The sequence below is a fragment of the Lemur catta genome, chromosome 3, assembly GCF_020740605.2.
Source record: "Lemur catta isolate mLemCat1 chromosome 3, mLemCat1.pri, whole genome shotgun sequence".
Classification (NCBI taxonomy): domain Eukaryota; kingdom Metazoa; phylum Chordata; class Mammalia; order Primates; family Lemuridae; genus Lemur; species Lemur catta.
Genome location: NC_059130.1, coordinates 28,305,867 through 28,326,362, shown reverse-complemented (window position 1 = coordinate 28,326,362; position 20,496 = coordinate 28,305,867). Strand labels below are relative to the sequence as shown.

Below are 20,496 nucleotides of genomic sequence, written 5' to 3'. Positions count from 1 at the left end.
ACTTCAAAAGCCAGTTCTGGTCATTAACTTCAATAGAATATACAGCAGCATAAATACAGATGCGGAGCACTACTCAGCCAGCTGGGCAACTCCCTATTCTCTCTACCAAAAGCCTTACAGGTTATCAAAGCAAGTGGGGTTATTCTGAGAGGACACCATAAATTTTGAAAATTAATGTTGATATGGTAGTAACTGTTTGAGTGGAATGAAAGACCGAATGATACCTAGCACTCTGGGAGGCCGAGGTGGGCGGATTATTTGAGCTCAGGAGTTCGAGACCAGACTAAGCAAGAGCGAGACCCCGTCTCTACTAAAAATAGAAAGAAATTATATGGACAGCTAAAAAATATATATATATAGAAAAATTAGCCAGGCATGGTGGCGCATGCCTGTAGTCCCAGCTACTCAGGAGGCTGAGGCAGGAGGATCGCTTGAGCCCAGTAGTTTGAGATTGCTGTGAGCTAAGCTGATGCCACGGCACTCTAGCCCGGGCAACAGAGTGAGACTCTGTCTCAAAAAAATAAAATAAAATAAAATAAATAAAAGACCCAATGATAAAGAATTGAAGAGAAACAACAACAGAAAAAGGAGGGCACTAAATCTGTGCCTAGCAACTCTGAATTGTTTTTTATGTATTTCCTAAGAGTTAGGATAAGAACATGAGTCTATTTATATGCATATTCTATTCTAAAATAATACCCTAGTACTTAAAAATAACTCAGTAACTTATTACTTTCTTTGATAATATGTCACAAGTTAAGTAGCATACATTCACAGGCAGTACATTTCTCTTACAGTATCACTGTAGGAGCAAATTTTGAGGGAGTTTGCAGACATCTGCTTTACAGTAGGGAGATGGAGGAACCAACTAGATGTAGCCCATATGTGTAGTAAAGTCTGGCTATAGAAAATTATAGACTGAAAAGACTGTTGTAAATACGCATCCCTGCCTGCAGTAACGTTAAAGAGAAGAGCCACAACAAACAAAATTAATAATTACAGAGCCAGACTAACAGTTATTTAAAGAGCAAGAATAGCAGAGATTGGAAAATAAAACCAACTCAGTGTCCTTCTCCATAACTGGGGAAGTCCAGCCCCCTGAAGGCACCTAGGGAGCTGAAGCTTGGCAGTGCTGTATGGAAGGCAGACTTCTGAGAATACTGAGTGAGGGGCTTCTGGAAACTCTTTTTTGTTTTTTAAATTTTTTTTCTTTTTCATTGGGCAGTGGGGGGGCGGTCCTCCAGTGAGGACAGGAAAATCTGCCAGACAAATTCTAAAAGAGCAGTAACACTATGTAAACTCTTTTTATTGATGAATACTTCATTTCAGAGGTAACTCTTAGTCATTTAGGCAGTTATTAATAAGTAGCCCTCGGTGGTATGTACATGTGAGGCATTGCATTTGGGGTCATTTCACAGCCTGTCAGGAGGCACTCACAGGCCTCCGGTGAGCCATTCTTCATAGGAAGACTTGGAAGAGAACTGATCACCTGTGTTAGTGGTGCCTTTATGCACAGGGAAAACACTGGAAGGGTAGGCACCAATGAATTAACAATGTAGGTAATTTTTATTGTGTTTTGTGTTTTCTGAAATTTTCTGCAATAAACCTGTTACTTTTGGTTAATTTTTTTAAAGAGCTTCATCCAATTTGTCAAGTCCCTACCATAGAACAGCACAGAAAGAAAGAAAAAAAAAAGATTTATATCACCACCTCACAACCCTGGGAGAGTTAAAACAATTACTGAGTGGGAGGAGATGAAACGTTTATGAATAAAACTGTCTGCAGTTACTTGAGCTGCTAGGATTAAATGACAATAGCAGTTGTTCTTTCAAGGCATAAACTGACCCTCTGTTTAGGAAAGAAATTTCCCCTTTCTGCAAAAGGGATTGAGGGAGCAGTGGTACAGCTTCCCCTGGACAGTAGTTGTGATTAAAGCTTTTCTGGATCATTTCTGAATAAGGGTTAAAGGCTTTCAGATTGTTTAGCCCAAAGGCAAGAAAGCAAAGGTAAGACACTTAAATGGCGATAAGAATGTGGGAAAGTGGGCTGGAATTGCAGCAAGAAGAGTTTGTCGTAGCTCTTGTTTGTTTTAACCTTTTAAAATTGTGAAATATGGCATATATGTATAAAAATAGGAATAAAGCATAAATAACTTAATGAACTATTAGAAAGCAAACATATATGTAGCCACTACCCAAGTCAAAAATTAGAATATCACCAGCACCCAGAATATTTCTTCCCAGTCAAAATACTCCCTTCTTCCTCCCTAGAGGTAATCACCATCCTGTCTTTTATGTAGGGCATGCTATAGTTCAATTTTGCCTGGTTTGGGACTTTATGTAAGTGGGACCATATAGTATATACATATGTGGCTTCTCTCACTCAGTATCATGTTTAGGTAATTACCCACCTTGTTGCATGTGGTTATAGATCTTTCATTTTTGTTGCTGTATAGTATTTCCTTATTGGCATATGCCACCATTTATTTATCCATTTTACTTTTGATGGACATTTGGGTTGTTTCCAGTTTGGGGGTTTGTTACAAATAATGCAACTATGAACTTCGTGGGGTGTGTATAGCCACACCTTTCCTAGCTAAGGGCAAACTGGTTTCCTGCAGTGACTAGGTGCATCAGTGCTCCCACCTGGTCTGATCAGATGGTTAATGTTGTCTGTCTGTCTGGTAAATGGGTGGTAACTCATTGTGGCTTTACTTTGCATTTCCCTGAGGTCATGAGGTTGAGCACTTTTTCATAAGTTTGATACTTTTGATCTCCTCCTGTAGAGTTCCCTTTCAACTGTTTTGCCTGTTGTTTTACTGTTGTTCTACCTACTGAGCAGTCTGTTATTTGTCCAACTAACCAACCCTCTGAAGGTCACTGCGCAGGGAGATGTAGGGATGTCTAAAACATGTTCTTTGCCCCTGAGAAGACTTGACAGCTATAAAGGCAGATACATAAACAAGTAATATATAATATTGTGGTGATTGTTGAGGCATTCCTCTTCCCCACAACACTGACAACTGAAGGATGGGGCTCTTTTTTGTGTCATATCCTCAGTGGTTAACCCAGTATCTGGCACATATTGGGGCTGAGTAAAGTTTCGTTAAATGATTGGGGCATTTTTAAGGGAATATGCAAGTGCTCTCTGTGAGGGTAACCGAGAAGCACAGAATAAGGAACCACAAATTGCACCTGCTTCCGCACTTCCCACCCCCCACCCACAGTGGGGGAAGGCCTCCCTAGGAGGTAATATTTGAAGCAGATTTTGAAAGACTGCTTCACCAGAAGCAGTGGAGGAAGAAGTATTCTAGGCCAAGGAATAGAGTGCAAAGGCACAGAAGGCAGAAAGAGAATGTGAAACTGGGAGTGACTATCAGTATGGACAGAAGGAGGAGACAGTGGAGAAAGGGCATCAACTGGAGATAATGCTGTGAAGGGACTGCCTTGTAATCTCATAAGTAGTTGGGATAAAATTGAGATTAAACATGGAAAAAGAAATTTCTCACAGGTGGGGGGGCTGTTAAGCATTGGAATTGATCTGTAGAATCTTTTCCTAGATATCATGAACAAATCAAGCAGTTAGATAAGCTTGACCATGAAATAACTTGAATTTTCCCCTCTGGGTAACAGAAGTTATCTATTTGAAAGCAGTGGTGTAACTTGAGCGAGCCTACGTAGAGCAGCGAAGGAGAGTGAGCTTTCTGCAGTCAGATCCGGATTTAGCAGCGGCATGGCCTTAGTCAAGCCTGTTTCTACACCTGTAAAGTGGGAATAATGCCTACCTTGTCGCTGTGGCGAAGACTGAGGGAGATAATGCCGGTGAAGCACTTAACCCATGCCTGTGGGGTGGTTTTATGATGTAGATCCTAAATCGTTCACTGCTGCTCTTATGTTACCTTGCTGCCTTTTACCGGCTGGTATCCACTTACTTGTTTGTAATGTAGTAGGAACATTAATAAATAGTCCGCAGTGGGGACCGTAGTCATTTGAAGAGATCTGCACCCCGCTCCTTGCGGGAAAGGGCCCAGAGAGAGGGCGGACCGAGCCTCCTGCTGTTTCCCCGCGGCTGAGCTTTCGCCGTGCGCCTTTGTTCTCCTCTTGCTTTACCCCGTGTACTCCTGAGAGCAATCGTGAGCTCAGTACACACAGGCGTCTTCCAGTTCTCATGCGAGGGAGGTACTGGTGCGAGACCCAGCGCTCACGCTAATTTGCCCTGACTCCTCCTCTTGGCCAAACTTTCCAAAGGGGAAGGCTTTCTGAGGAAACGAAAGTGAAATTGAAACGGAGCCATCTTGGGTGCAGCTCGCAGGCAGCCGGGCCTTTCCGGACCGACCCCTCGACCCCCGCCGCCCCTCGGTGCGCGGAGCCGGGCGCGGGTCTCGCGAGGCTGGCACGGCCGAGCCGTCGGGGCAGGGCCCGGGTGGCGCTGCCGGCCGCCAGGGCCGGGCCATGCCCCGGGGGTGCTATGGACCCGCAGCAGGTAAGCGGAGCAAGCCCTGCTCGTCGTCCCGGGACTGTCTCTGCCCGGGGGCTCACCTTACACCCTCACGTGCACCCGCGTTGTAGTGCGTGATGTCTGCCTGTTGTGCGCCACGCAAAGACGCAAAATTGCTGTTCCAGGAATTTGTATCCTGCTAATTAATTCTGCGGTGTTGAGCAGTGAGTGGAAGAGGGCTTGGGCTGGAAAATACACCCTCGTCTGAGCAGTGAGGCCTGAGCCTATGTCAAGGCAGACACGCTTCTCTCTTTCTGCTAGGGCCCCTTGGCAACCCTGTATTTCCCTGTAACCCCACTCGAACAACATTCCTTACTTTTAGCAGCCCTCCTCCCTGCAGCCTTTCCACCTCCTGAAGGCCTCTGGGGAATTAAAAATAGCCCTTAATAGCCCATAGGAGAAAGTCTGTAACCGTTGTATCCATCATAGATAAAAACTGGGAAAACACAAACGTCCTTCAACAAGTTAATAACTGGGCTACAGCCAGACAATGGGATACTGCTCAGCAGCAAAAAGGAAGGAACTACGGATACATACAACAACATGTGTAACTCCCAAGTGCATTTTGCTAAACAAAAGAAGCCAGACTCTAAAGGCCATTTATATGACATTCTGGAAAAAAACAAAGTTACAGGGCTAGAGAACAGATCTCTGGATGCCGAGGGCTGGGGGCAGGGAACTGCAGAGTGGGGCAGAGTGGTGTTAGAACACTTTTGGGGGAGATAGGAATGTTCTATAACTTGATTGTTGTGGTGGTTGTCAAAACTCATGGAATTGTTTACTAAGAAGGGTAAATTTTACTGTATGTGAATTATACCCCAATTTTAAAAATGCTATATGTATATATTTAAAAGCCTTCCTTTAAGGTGGGACATGGTGGCTCATGCCTACAATCCGAGCACTTTGGGAGGCAGAGTGTAAGAGGATCCTTTGAGGCCAGGAGTTCTAGACCAGTCTGAGCAACATAGTGAGACCAAAAAACGGAAAAATTAGCCAGGTGTGGTGACGTGAGCCTATAGTCTCAGCTACTCAGGAGGCTGAGGCACGAGGATCTCCTGAGCCTCAGGAGTTTGAGGTTACAGTGAGCTATGATCACTGCACTGCACTGTAGCCTGGGCAACAGAGCAAGACCCTGCCTCAAAAAAATAAAAAGTAAAAAAGCCCTTTTTAAAAGAATTAAGGATGCCTGACTTGAAGGAAAATCATTTCTTCATATAAACCAATATATTGCCCTGTGGATCCCATGTGATAAAGGCAGAGGCTCTTATCTCTTGACCCTAAATGTGAGATCAAAGTGAAATTTGGGGGCAATGGATGTTAAGTGACTTGTTACATTGCTTACGTAGTAAATGGACATAAAGTGGGGAGAGGTGATATCGAAGGATTTAGGAATGATCGCCATGGGTTGGTTTCTCACGTTCTTGCTCTTACTTTCATTCAGTGGCTATACAAATAGCTGTTCTTAAGTGGTGGCTTTGTTTTTAGGGGGAAAATAGGAGTAAAAATAAAAAATTTAATAATCTCTTTTTCTTCCTCTAATCCTACTGCCCTAAAATAACCGTTAACAAATTCATGTAATATTTCTTTCTTTTCTCAGTGTTCATTCTACTGTGCTCACACACACACACATTCATGGCTTTTCCCCTTTTGTTTACCAAAAAAGGGATTATCACATACATGTTACTCTGCAACATGCATTTTTTTTGTTTTATTTAACATTATATTATTCTAAGTTTTTTCCAGGTGAAAATAGACGTAACTTTTTTTTTAAACTGAGTACTGTTCCATAGCATGAATGGATCATAACTTGTTTAACTCTTCTATAGATGGACATTCAAATATTTTCCAGATTTTGGCCAAGAGTCAAAATTTAACTCTAGAAAGCATTTAGCTAGAAGCTGACTTTAGCCACTTTGAAACAAAGTTCTTTTTCCCAAGGTCATTCAAAGAGCTCATCAGAAACCCCCTAAAGTCGCATAACTCAGCTCTGTGAGCTGGGCACTCACTCTGTAACAGAACACACATTTGCCTCTGCCCCTAGCAATATTGGGGGGGGGGGCAGGAAGAGGGGCAAGGAAAGGAATGTGATTGCTTACATAAGGGTGTCTTGTTCATACAGTCATTAACTCAACAAATGTTGGTTCAGGATCAACTTTGTGCCAGATGCTGGGGAGGCAAAGATGACTGAAGCATAGTCCTTGTTCCCTGAGAGCTCATTGTAGAGTTAACTGCAGCATCCCTATCAATACTACTTTGGGTGGCCAGCCGTGGTGGCTCACGCCTGTAATCCTAGCACTCTGGGAGGCTGAGGCGGGAGGATCACTCAAGGTCAGGAGTTCAGGACCAGCCTGAGGAAGAGCAAGACCCCGTCTCTACTAAAAATAGAAAGAAATTAGCTGGACAACTAAAAATATATAGAAAAAATTAGCTGGGCATGGTGGCACATGCCTGTAGTCCCAGCTACTCGGGAGGCTGAGGCAGAAGGCTTGGTAGAGCCCAGGAGTTTGAGGTTGTTGTGAGCTAGCCTGACACCACAGCACTCTAGCCCGGGCAACAGAGCGAGACTCTGTCTCAAAAAAAAAATTACTTTGGGAATATTGGGAGTGGAGAGTTGAGTATCATTTCTAGGACATCTAATATTGTTAGTTAAAAATTACCCTGCAGGCGGGCACGGTGGCTCACACCTGTAATCCTAGCACTCTGAGAGGCCGAGGCAGGAGGATCACTTGAGGTCAGGAGTTCGAGACCAGGCTGAGGAAGAGTGAGACCCCGTCTCTACTGAAAATAGAAAGAATTAGCTGGGCATCTAAAAATAGAAAAAAAATATTAGCCAGGCATGGTGGTGCACGCCTATAGTCCCAGCGACTCGGGAGGCTGAGGCAGGAGGATCACTTGAGCCCAGGATTTTGAGGTTGCTGTGAGCTAGGCTGATGCCACAGCACCCTAGCCCAGGCAACAGAGCAAGACTCTGTCTCAAATAAATAAATAAAATCACCCTGCAGATATACTGCAATCTATGTGTGCCACTGTTTTTTTAATCCAACAGCTATAATAAATGGTGTAATGGGTGCTGAGTGGGAGCAGTTCAAGGAGAGGAAACCCCATGGGCTGGGGGAAGTGGGAGTCAGAAGTCTCCTGAAGAAAGTGGCATTTAAGGAAGTACATAAGGAAAGGGTCAGAGTTGTGATAGGTGGTAGTAGAGGGAGAAGCTGCCACTTGGATTGGTGTGTAGAGGGATAGAAAGGTTAGAGGCTATTGCATTGGCCCAGGTAAGAGGCAGTGAGGGCTGGAATTGGAAGAAGGCACATTTATAAGATGATAGTGAGGTGGTAGATAAGACAGGACTTGGCAACTACCGGATTAGATGTGGGAGGTGAGGAAGGCAGGCAGGCAGCAAAGGTGACTCAGATTTCTAGTCTTAATAACGGAGGAGGAGAATGATGCCATTAACAGTAATAAAAACAACAGGAGAAGGAGCTGGGTTTGGAGGGGGGATGATTAATTTGGTTCAGAATGTGTCACATTTGAGTTAGTGGCAGAATATTTAAGTGGAAAGATTATCTTGGTGGTTGGAAATTCAGATCTTAGGCTTTGGCACAAGGAAGTCACTGGAGACAGTAAATTTGAGTGCTATTGTTTAAGAGGGCTAGTTTGGGTTGGGGGAGTAGATGCAATCAACCTAGGAAACAAATTATAGAGGAAGATGGAGTCTTTCAGTGAAACCTTGGGGACTGATTATATGTAAGGAGTGGAAGAAAGAAACAAAGACAGGCTGAAAAAGAGAGGTGAGAGGAGACCTTTCATGCTGTGTCACCAAACCCTGGGAGGAGAATTTTTTAAAGAAAAGAGCCCAGTCTACAGTGAGCCTGCATGTTTGTTGAACTGAATTGACCAGCAAACAGTGAAGACCCCACCGAGGTTCAAGAGAAGGAATTTATATGGGCCCTGCTACCACAAGTGTGGGTCTTTCTCCATTATCACTTGGAAGCTTTGGAGAAGAAAAAGTAGACCTTGGGTGGAGAAGGGAACTGACCGTGAGATCCAGGCAGAGAGAGGGGGTATGTGAAGCCAGAATGGGAGGAGTCAGGAGTGGCTGACCAGCAGCTGTGCTGGAGTTGTGTGATGAGCAGTTTCCACCAGAGTAAGAAGTGGAAGCTGTAGAAACACAGGGAAGTCGCCATCAGAAAAGAGCAGGAGTCAGCAAACTACGGCCTACAGGCCAAATCCAGCCCTCCACCTGTTTTTGTAAATAAAATTTCATGGTAAATAAATTATAAATAAAGTTTTTCCATTATTTACAATTTATGTGGCTGCTTTTGCACTACAGTGGCAGAGCTGTCTGGCCCTTGACAGAATAAGTTTCCTGGTCCCCTGAAAAAGGATTGGAGGTCTTGGTGGTGGCTGAGGCTAGAGTCTTAGTGAGATGTGAGGAATAGCTAGACCAGCCAGTCGTATGGCTGAAAGGTGGAGATGGAGGTCACTGGGACAGAAGTTAAGGAACCCCATACCAGGGACACCATGAGAGTGATTAGCAAGAATGCTAGAATTCCCTGTGACGGGATGTGGGGGAGTAGAAGGCTGAAATTCTAGAAGAAAGGGGCCCAGCTGCCTGTGTAGCCTTCAGGAGAATCAGAGAAGGGGGGACATAAGCCTGAGGAAAAGTTGCTAGATGTCCCCCTCCAAGTCTGTAAGCCCCAGGGAAAGGAAGCAAGGTGTTTACTGACCCCCTAGTCCCGTGAGTACCTCCTGGCTCCACCACCCTCCTGCGAATAGCACTGGGGAGAAGATGAGCATGGATTGTATGTGGGTGGGGTGGGGGAAGGGGTCACAAGTGCTCAGTGTTCTGGTAAATGTACACATGAGAATATGGGGTCACTCGTGCCCTGGATGTCAGGATTCAGAAGAACGTGCGGTGGAAGGAGCTTTGGGAGGTAGCTAGGGAAGTGAGGGGGGACTGGGCTGAGGTAGAGAGGAATAGACCCTGCCAGCTCCACACATCCGGGGGAACCTGGGTGGTTTGGGCAAAATTCCCAGGTGTCCCCTCTGAGCCTGAGTGCCACACTGAGGAGTGAGGACAACATGCCATTTTTATGAGGAAACTCTCCAGCTCCCCTCAAACCAAATTCTGCTCTTCCTGGGACGGCAGTGGTGAGCAGATGAATCTCTGAGTCCTGTGTCCCTTCCCATGTGGACGCTATTCCTGTTACAGTGCTGATAGGGCCTTGGAGGACTGGGGTTCATCCAATCAACTTAAATTTCTTTTTTAGTCATAGTCATCCAAATGGTAGATTTAGAGACAAGGAGGCTGTGCCGTGGTGAACCTGACTCAGAGAGGAGGGATGACCTCGTCCACTCCCTAGTCTACTAGCTCCCTTGGCATTTTCAGGTATTCTATTTCTGTTTGTTTTTAAAACAAAATAACACTTCTTTGTTTTTCTGATTATAAAAGGGTAATTTTTTTGGTGAGTGGAAAGTTTCTTTGTAAACTCCCGAAAATTCTGTGAAAGGGAAAAGAATAAGTTAGGTTGCTGGAGAGGCTGTGCCAAGGTATCAGAACATTTGTGTGTTTTGCCTCCTGCTCCTCTTTCTATGTTCCTGTTGGTGGCCCCCTAGGCAATATTTACAGAATGACAAGTCACCCTGGCTGGGTCATAAGCCCATGGCTCAGTTGCCTTCTCAACCCATTAGGGGCAGGTCCCCCAGGCAGGGAAGGGACGGGGACTCTGCAGGCTCAGCACTGCAGCCCTGATTCACTTTCTTCTCCACTGTCTTATTCTGCAGGGATATTCCCTTAACAGATACCACCCCCCTCCAGTTCAAGGCTATGAGCTCAGCAAGCTCAGACACCAGCGGCAGGGCCCAGGATCTTGCCCTAATGGTTTCCAGCTCAAGCAAATAGAGTTTCTCAAGGGGCGGCTCCCGGATGTGCCCCTGATTGGGAAGCAGACATCATCACCACCACCACCACTCTTCCTCCCAGGACTCTGGCCAAGGTTTCCAGAACCACCTGCCAGAGGCAGGCAGCTTGAGAGCTGGGGTGTCCCCAGGAGCGTGCATCTCGGAATTCAGGGGTTCCAGAGAGGGTTCCAGCGTCCTTCGCCACGTGGCAGGATCCTGCCATGGAGAGGTGTTGATAGGCTTTCCTCACATTTCCAGGAACTGAGTATCAGCCAGGATCAAGAACAAAGGATCTTAAAGCTTTTGGAGGAGCTTGGGGAAGGGAAGGCCACCACAGCACATGATCTGGCTGGGAAACTCAGGGCCCCAAAGAAGGAAGTCAATCGAGTTTTATACTCTCTGGCAAAGAAGGGTAAGCTACATCAGGAGGCAGGAACACCCCCTTTGTGGAGAATTGCGGTCTCGGCTCAGGCTGAGAACCAGCAGAGCAGAGCAGTGAAATCAGCCAGTCAGAGCCAGGGAGCCCCAAACTCAGACCCTAGTTTGGAAACTGAAGACAGAAACGCCACATCTGTCTTGGAAGATCTTCTTGATCCTTTTGACATGGCCGAAATCAAGGAGAAAATCTGTGACTACCTATTTAATGTGTCTGACTCCTCTGCCCTGAATTTGGCTAAAAATATTGGCTTCAGCAAGGCCCGAGATGTGAATGCTGTGCTGATTGACTTGGAAAGGCAGGGGGATGTCTACAGGCAAGGGACAACCCCTCCCATATGGTATTTGACAGATAAGAAGCGAGAGAGGATGCAAATGAAGAGAAATACGAACAGTTTTCCTGAAACCACTGTAGCACCCATCCCTGAGACCAAAAGAAACACAGAGTTCCCTACCTGTAACTTACCGACATCAAATGCCTCAAACAACGTGGTAACCACAGAAAAAGTGGAGAATGGGCAGGCACCTGTCACAAAGTTACAAGACCGGCAAGTGACCAGACCAGAACCAATGAGACTGAAACCACCTTTTCATAACAATGGCCCCTCAAGAGCAGGGTATGTTGACTTTGAAAATGGCCAGTGGGCCACAGATGACATCCCAGATGACTTGAATAGCATCCGTGCACCACCAGGTGAGTTTCGAGCCATCATGGAGATGCCCTCCTTCTACAGTCATGGCTTGCCACGGTGCTCAACCTACAAGAAACTGACAGAGTGCCAGTTGAAGAACCCCGTCAGCGGGCTGTTAGAGTATGCTCAGTTCACTAGTCAGACCTGTGAGTTCAACCTGATAGAGCAGAGTGGACCATCCCATGAACCTCGGTAAGAGTCCACCCTGGAACTGTACCTAGGGTTGGGGTCCAGTGCTCTTGCTCCTGACACAGTCTCAGCTGACTCATGAGCTATGCCATTTGGTAGCCCCTGTCTTTTCCCTCTTCTTCTCTGCCTTTTGGCTAAATCACCTCTGATTGGCCCTTTTCCAGACGTTGATCAGGCAGTATAGACCTTGGACCAGCCAGAGTCTCGGCTGAGCAAGGGGGAGGTTGACGCTGTTGGCCGAAATGAAGTTTCTTTAGGAATGACTGGCTTTCAGGCATCAATGTCATGTCTACCTCCCAAGGCCAGAGGTAGTGAAAACTTAACTCCCCACCCCCTTCTGTGAGCCATCCCCTCCTCCCCAAGCTCAGTTCCTGAGAGAGGTACAGGAACAGGTGGGTTGGGACAGGTTGCATACACAGAGTGAGGGTGGGTTGTGCTGCTAAGCAGCAGTGGGTCCAAAATCCCCTCTCTGCACAGACTCCTGGGAGGAAGGATGGTGAAGAGCGTGCACGCCTGCCTGCCTGCCTATTGAAGGTGGTGGTTCTAATTTTACACACCTCCTCTGCACAGTTGGGCGGGCTAGCACTTGCTGCTGCTTCTGAGCTGTGAAATCGGAGATTACCTCACTCAGACAGCTGGCGGGGCCCTGCACTCCAGGGTCGTATAGGCCAGTGGACAGACTGAGGAAGACAGGTGGGCCCAGAACGGAGCTGCCGAAAGGCCTAGCAGAGAGCTGAAACCCCTAAAGCTCAGGGCCTGCAAGCTGCAGCTAAAGAGAGCCATGAGGATGGCGGAGAATTCCACTAACCTTTATGTTTACCCAGGTTCTAGGGGTGAGAATTCCTGGCTGTGGTCCTTACTCCTTATCTTGACTATCTTAATGACACCAAGTTGGCATTGCAGGAGAGCTGTTAAGAAAAGGGGGTGTATCTGTCCAAAGGCTGGCAGGGCCAGAACTGGTTTATTTCTGTTTGGGGTGGAGACTTGGATGGCTGTCATTCTCCATCATTCTCTTTCTTTTCCCTCCCTAGAGTTGGGAGAAAGCAGTGGGTTTTGTGGGCAATCATCCTTTGGACTCCACCTGTAAGAAACATTGATGCTATGTTCAACTATTTCAAAAGACCTAGGAAATAAGAAATTTGACCTACTTTTCTAAATGAAATCCTAGATTGAGCAAAGAGCTGAACAAATTTGAAAGCTTGAACAAAGGAGGCCTGGGCTAATCCAGAGGCCTAGAAATAATGCTTTCTTATTTTCTACATAACAAGGAGAAATTCCTTTCATCTCAGGCTTGGGACAATTAGAGCTATAGAATGACTCATAACAAACTCTAAGAGTGATATATGTCTAAGGGTAGGTTAGGGACAAAACAGGCCCCTGATAAATGGCAGGTGAGTAGTCCCTGAAGGTGGCCAGGGAGGGTGAGACTGGGCTATAAGAAGCCTTCACTATGTTTTAGGCCGTTTCCTCAAGGAGGCCAGACTACCACAGTTGCTTTAGGAGGGAGGCCTTTGGTTGCTAACAAGACTGGAATGGCGATTTTAGCTCATCATTTTTTATATGGGCTTTATTGTGATTCACTGTTAAGAGATAGTGGGTTTTCCCTGAGTGCATTTCATGTCACCTGTGGCTATGTTTGCTCTGCTGAGCTACTGGGGGGAGAGTCACTGGCTGCTTTGTTTCCCAAAAAAACGGATAGGCTGGGCCTCCAAAGGAATAGGAGTTCCTTGGCTTACCCTCCACGTCCTCCCCAAGTCAAAAAGCCCTTTAGTGTAGCAAGGAATTCCAGGGTGAAGATCTCTTTGGAGAGGGCAGAAGGGATACCTTAGACTCGTGTTCACGCATCTAATCACTTTCCGTCAAGATTTAAATTCCAGGTTGTCATCAGTGGCCGAGAGTTTCCCCCAGCAGAAGCTGGCAGCAAGAAAGTGGCCAAGCAGGATGCAGCCATGAAAGCCATGACAATCCTCCTTAAGGAAGCCAAAGCCAAGGACAGTGGAAAATCAGAAGAATCAACCCCCTGTTCCACAGAGAAAGAATCAGAAAAGGTACATGTCCCACCCTCTGGAAGGGGGTCAGTTCACTTTCAATGTCTGTATCAGGATTTTATCTGACCTTCCCAGCCTAAACAGCTGGCACTTTCTTGGGGTCAGCTTCCCACTCTCCTTCTACCCCACCTCACAAGCCCACCTTTCTTCCTCTCATACCCAGCTTCTCTTTTTGCCCCCTTTCCTAGCATTACTGGATTTACAGAATTTCTGAGTTGAAAGAGACCTGAAAGATTATTGAGTCCAGTCTCCTCTCTTGGAAAATGAGAAATGGGAGCCAGAAAGTTTAAATAACTTACGCTTTGCTGGAATGCCTAGAAAACCCCCCAACAGCCCCTTTTCCTTTGGAAAGCCAGCCCCTTAACATTTAGTTAGTCAGAAGAAATTCTTCCATCTCCTTCCCCTCTTCCATGATGGACTAACTAGTGTTTTCTTAGTTTTGTTTTCTTCTTGTCTCATCTCCTCCAGACTGCAGAGTCCCAGCCCACCACTCCTTCAACAATATCCTCATTTTCTGGGAAGAGCCCTGTCACTACATTGCTTGAGTGCATGCACAAATTGGGGAGCTCCTGTGAATTCCGTCTCCTATCCAAGGAAGGCCCTGCCCATGACCCCAAGTATGTCCCTATGTCCGTATCTCTGCTGAGGTTTTTGCAAAAAGAAAAAGACACATTTTCCTCCTTGGCTTCTCAGAGATGGCCAGTTATTTCACTGAGCAATTTTTTCTGTTTCAAAATGGGGAAAGTGGGGCCTTGAGGGCCTGAGTGCTGCTCATGGAGCAGAGAATCTGGGATTAGGAATTAAAGGAACCAAGCACTAGGGAAGTCCATCGCTTGGAGGTTACTGTTGATGGGACAAACAGGTACCGGACCTGAGAAGCTCTCTATGTGTGGGTCTGTAGACTTAGATGTTCAAGAGAAGGGTTCTTGGAGGAGGTAAAACTGGGTTGATGCTTAAATGTAGAAAGGGGTCAGCCAGGCTAAGAGAAGAGACCCTGAGGGCAGGAGGTGGGTGAGGGGCACTGGCTGTTCAAGGCAGACGTGACTGCGTGAGAAGTGACTACACAAAGGCTACGTGTGCAAGGAAGTTACAAGTAGTAAAGGATGACAGGCTGACAAAGGCTAGCAATCTCCTCATTCAAAACCATTTAATCCTTCTGCTGTCTTCATCTCCTGTCAGGTTCCAGTACTGTGTTGCAGTGGGAGCCCAAACTTTCCCCACCGTGAGCGCCCCCAGCAAGAAAGTGGCAAAGCAGATGGCCGCAGAGGAAGCCATGAAGGCCCTGCATAGCGAGGCGACCAACTCCACAGGTTCTGATAACCAGGTGGGGTCGTCTTCCTGCTCAAAAGATACAGGTCGTTTTTAGCAACAGGTCATTTAGGATTGCCTATGAGTCCGTCAAAGTATCCTTGAGTGTTTATGATTCCTCTTTGTTTGATTAATTTTTCTTTAGCCTGGAGGTACGAACACCGAATCACTTGATAACTTGGAATCTGTAATGCCCAGCAAGGTCAGGAGGATTGGCGAGCTCGTCAGATACCTGAACACCAACCCTGTGGGCGGCCTATTAGAGTACGCCCGCTCCCATGGCTTTGCTGCCGAATTCAAGTTGATTGACCAATCCGGACCTCCTCACGAGCCCAAGTGAGTGTCCCAGTCCTGGCTACAGCCATGCGTCACCGGGTGGGGGTGGCTTGTAACCAGGGGAAAGAAAGGATATGCATTAGCTGTGAATGACAGAAGGGAAGCAAGTCCAGCCCTGTCGCCACAGCCTCTTAGAAGACATTGGATCAGCCGTCTAGAGGATATAATCTCTCTTCCAGTGAGCATGATCCTTTTTAATTTTTTAACTAATTTTAATTTTTAAAGGGATATATATACACATAGAAAAACATTCAAACTGATTGAAAAAGTATACAATGAAAAGTCTCATTTCCATCCCAGACATCTAATTTCCTTCTTCAGACTCATTGCTTAATGACAGGGACACATACATTCTGAGAAATGAGTCGTTGGGTGATTTCATCCTTGTGCACATGATAGAACATCCTTCCACAAACGCAGATGGCATGTCCTACTACACACCTAGCCTATGCGTTATAGCCTTTTGCTCCTAGGCTACAAACTTGTACAGCATGTTGCTGTACCAAATACTGTAGGCAACTATAACACAATGGTAAGTATTTGCGTATCTAAACTTACCTAAATATAGAAAAAGTATGGTAAAAATACAGTATAAAAGGTAAAAAATGGTACGCCTGTATAGGGCACTTACTGTGAGTGGAGCTTGCAGGACTGGAAGTTGCTCTGAGTGAGTCAGTGAGTGAGTGGTGAGGGAATATGAAAGCCTAGGGCATTGCTGTACACCACTGTAGACTTTATAAACACTGTACACTTAGGCTGCACTAAATTTATGAAAAATTTCTTTCTGTCTTTAAAAATAAAGTAACCTCAGCTAACTGTAACTTTTTTACTTTATAAACTTTTAATTTTTTTTAACTTTTTAACTCTTGTAGTTACACTTAGCTTAAAACAAACACATTATACAGCTGTACAAAATATTCTTTCTTTGTATCCATATTCTATGAGCTTTTTTCTATTTTTAAAATGTTTTTTTACTTTTTAAATTTTTTTGTTAAAAACTAAGACACAAACACACATATTAGCCTAGGCCTGTGCACAGACAGGATCATCACTATCACTGTCTTCCACCTCTACATCTTGTCCCACTGGAAGGTCTTCAGGGGCAGTAATACTCACGGAATGGTCATCTCCTATGATAACAATGCCTTCTTCTGAAATCCCCCCAAAAGACCTGCGTGAGGCTGTTTTACAGTTAACTTTTTAAGAAGTAGAAGGAATGCACTAAAATAATGATAGGCTGGGTGCAGTGGCTCATGCCTATAACCCCAACAGTTTGGGAGGCCAAGGCAGAAGGATTGCTTGAGCCCAGGAGTTCGAGACCAACCTGGGCAACATAGCAAGACCCCATCTCTATTTAAAAAATGATAAAAAATATTTTTTAAAATGGTAAAAAGTATAGTAAATACATAAGCCAGTAACGTAGTCATTGATATCATTATCAAGTATTATGTACTATATGACTGGCAGTGTAGTAGGTTTCTTTAGACCAGCATTACCACAAATGTGAGCAATGCATTGCACTACAACATTACAAAAGCAATGATGTCACTAGGCAATAGGAATTTTTCAGCTCCATTATAATCTTATGGGACCACCATCTTATGTGTGATCTGTCATTGACTGAAACATGCTGCATGACTGTACCAATTTTTTTAGTCCTTCTAGAAATTTCTATGCATAACTAGCACATTTTCCTTTTTTCTAAACAAAATAAGTATATATTGTATCTTCTGTTTTACACCCTGACTCCTTTACTTACCAATGTGTCTTAGAGATCATTACAAATCAGCATATATAGATCTACCAGACTCTGCATAATATTTCATTTGATAGATTATTATAATTTTAAAATTACTTATTAAATAAGAGATATAAAAGGCCTTTTCTAAAATGGATACCCATGTACCACCACCCAGTTTAAAAATAGAATGTTGCCATTACCTTTAAGCTCCCATTTGGCATAATTTATTTAACCAACTTCCAATGACATTTAGGTTGTTTTGGTCTTGCTATTAGAAACACTCCTACAGTGAATAGCCTTGTACTGTGTATCTTTGCTTACATGTGCAAAATTGCATATAGTATAAGTTTTTAGGAGTGAAATTTCTAGGCCAAGGGCTATGTGCCTTTTTTAAGGTTTTTTTTTTTTCTTGTTATAGGTAATAGGCTATTTAAAGTATATTATCCAAAAATAAAAAATATGTCCCTGGTGGTCTAATTGTTAAAAAGAAAAAAAAAAGAATTGAATTTTTATAATATTTTTAAATAAAATAATTTAAAAATAAAAAATATAAAAAGCTCATTCTCAGTCTACTTTTGGCCTAGTTCTCAACTTATCTCACACACACACATTATTATATATTCCTCCTGAGTGCCTTCATATAAATATAAGCAAGCATTATCTCCCTGTTTATTACACAGAGGTACATATATGTATTGATCTCTAGCTTGCTTTTTACACATAGCTGTATTATCTTGGAGAGCTTTTGATTATCACCCTATATTCTTTTAATATAGCCACAAAATATAGTGTTACAGTACATGGATTTATTATGATTTATTAAACCAGCCTCCATTGAGGAACACTTGAATTGTTTCCAAATTTTTGTTATTATAAATAATGCTGCAATAAATAACATGTTTACGAGTATTTAAAATTTTAGTAAAGATTACCAACTTTTCTTCCAATGACAGTACACCAGTTTATGCTTCCACCAACAATATATAGATGCTCCTTGACTTCGGATGGGGTTACATCCCAGTAAACCCATCATAGGTTAAAAATGTCGTAAGTCAAAAATGCATTTAATATGCTTTAGAATATCAGTTGTCTGTCCTCATGATCATGTGGCTGTGAGCTGCAGCTCATCTAGCCTGGGAAAATATAAAAATTCAAAGTATAATTTCCATTGAATATTTATTGCTTTCACACCAAGTCATAAGTTGAATCATTGTAAATTGAGACCATCTGCATAAGAATGGCTCTTCCTTGGCTATATCCTGACCAATATGGTATTATCAAAATGTTTATCTTTGCATTCTAAAATATGAAAAATGGTATCTTAGTACAGTGTGAAGATTACATTAGGATTATTATTATTTGCTATATTAATAGGTCAAAAGAGGAAAACCACATGGTCATCTTGAGAAACTCCAGAAAGACATTTAGTAAATTTCAGCCTGCATTCAGGTTTTTAAAAACCAAGCTGTCAATAAAGTAAGAATTATTGAATTCCTCCTTAGCATGATTAAAAAATACATATCTGAAGTCAAAGCCAGCAGCTTACTTAATGAACCTAGAAATGTTCCCATTAAAATCAGGAGGAAGATGTGGATGCCAGTGTCATGATTATTGAAACTTATTCTGGAATTACTGGCCAATGCAATTAGTCAAGAGAAAGAAACAAGTATTAAAAAGAAGGGGAGAGTAAAGTTATTATTGGCAGACAATATGATTGTATACCTCAAATACTCACGAGAAAACTAAAGAAAAAAACTTAAGAACACAGAGGATTACAAAATAATGTATCATAATCAAGAGCTTTTCTGTATATGCAATTAGCAATTAGAAAATGTGTTGGAAGAAAATACCATTACAATAGCAGTTAAAAAGATAAATGACCGGCTGGGCGCGGTGGCTCACGCCTGTAATCCTAGCACTCTAGGAAGCCGAGGCGGGAGGATCGCTCGAGGTCAGGAGTTCGAGACCAGCCTGAGCAAGAGCAAGACCCCGTCTCTACTAAAAATAGAAAGAAATTATCTGGACAACTAAAAATATGTAGAAAAAAATTAGCCAGGCATGGTGGCGCATGCCTGTAATCCCAGCTACTCAGGAGGCTGAGGCAGGAGGATTGCTTGAGCCCAGGAGTTTGAGGTTGCTGAGAGCTAGGCTGATGCCATGGCACTCTAGCCCGGGCAATAGAGCGAGACTCTGTCTCCAAAAAAACAAAACAAAACAAAACAAAAAAGATAAAACTACCTAGGCACAGTCGTAATAGGACACATATATAGGAGGCACTATATTAAGTAAAATGCTAATGAAAGATATAAAGGAAGACTTGATTAAATGGGGGAAAAATACTCTATTATTAGATAGGAAAATCTATTTTAAAGATGGCAGTTGTGCCCAGATTAATCTATACATTTATTGTGATCCCAATAAAAATGCTAGTAGAATTTATTTTAGAACTAGAAAACTTGATTCTGAAGTTCATATGCTAAATAAATTTGCATGAATAGCTAGGAGGATTCTGAAAAAGGAGCAATAAAGCATATTGGCCCTAGCAGACATTAAAATAGTGTTATGCTGGCATGTGGATAGAAGGGCACATGAGTAGAACAGAATGGAACACCTAAAAGTAAGGATAAATATGAGTGGGAATTATGTACATGTAAAGATGAGGCTTCAAATAAATGGGGAGATGATGAGTTATTCAGTAATGATGTTGGCAGTGCTGACCATCCATCTTTAAAAAAAAAAAAACAAGGCTGGGCTCACGCCTGTAATCTTAGCACTCAAAGAGACTGAGGCAGGAGTACTGCTTCAGCTCAGGAGTTCAAGCCCAGCCTGAGCAAGACCAAGACCCTGTCTCTACTAAAGAAAAATTAGCCAGATGTCATGGCATGCACCTGTAGTGCCAGCTTCTCAGGAGGCTAAGGCAGGAGGATCCCTTGAGCCCAGGAGTTTGAGGTTGCAGTGAGCTATGATGATGCCACTGCACTCTAGTCCACGCAACAGAGCGAAACTCTGTCTCAAAAAAAAAAGAATAAAATAAACATTTTTTAAAAAGCAGAGCCTGTATGTCCTTCCCTATACCTAAATTCCAGTGGATCCAAGATTTATGTGTAAAATAAATGAAATCATAAGATCACTAGATAGAAAGCAAGAATGTTTTTATTTATTTATTGCCACGGCTTTCTGACTAGTCATAAGGATGTTTTTAGAACCTTGTAGTGGCAAAGCCCCAAGATAAAACATAAAGTCCTAAAGGAAAAAGACTGGGAAATAATGACTATGAGAAAAATTGGTTTGTAGTAAAAGGACTAGCTGAGAAAAAAAAACACTTGGCAATACACAACAGCCCAAGGGATAA

At 43.7% G+C, this 20,496-nt stretch overlaps 1 protein-coding gene and 1 non-coding gene across 3 annotated transcripts in view; one reads left to right on the top strand and one right to left on the bottom strand.

Moving 5' to 3' along the window:
- Positions 1-1,231: 1,231 nt before the first annotated feature.
- On the bottom strand, positions 1,232-1,293 carry LOC123636236. Its single transcript, XR_006734434.1, has one exon. It is a non-coding gene; the product is annotated as a U7 small nuclear RNA (small nuclear RNA).
- Positions 1,294-4,376: 3,083 nt separating this feature from the next.
- ADAR (adenosine deaminase RNA specific) overlaps positions 4,377-20,496 on the top strand; it is a 29,157-nt gene continuing 13,037 nt past the window's right edge. For both annotated transcript variants that reach the window (XM_045545211.1, XM_045545210.1), the window contains exons 1-6: positions 4,377-4,482; positions 10,279-11,714; positions 13,576-13,759; positions 14,228-14,376; positions 14,939-15,083; positions 15,213-15,403. In XM_045545211.1, the coding sequence (XP_045401167.1) occupies positions 4,468-4,482; positions 10,279-11,714; positions 13,576-13,759; positions 14,228-14,376; positions 14,939-15,083; positions 15,213-15,403 (2,120 nt within the window). In that variant the 5' untranslated portion in view covers positions 4,377-4,467. The remainder of the gene's footprint in view (positions 4,483-10,278; positions 11,715-13,575; positions 13,760-14,227; positions 14,377-14,938; positions 15,084-15,212; positions 15,404-20,496) is intronic.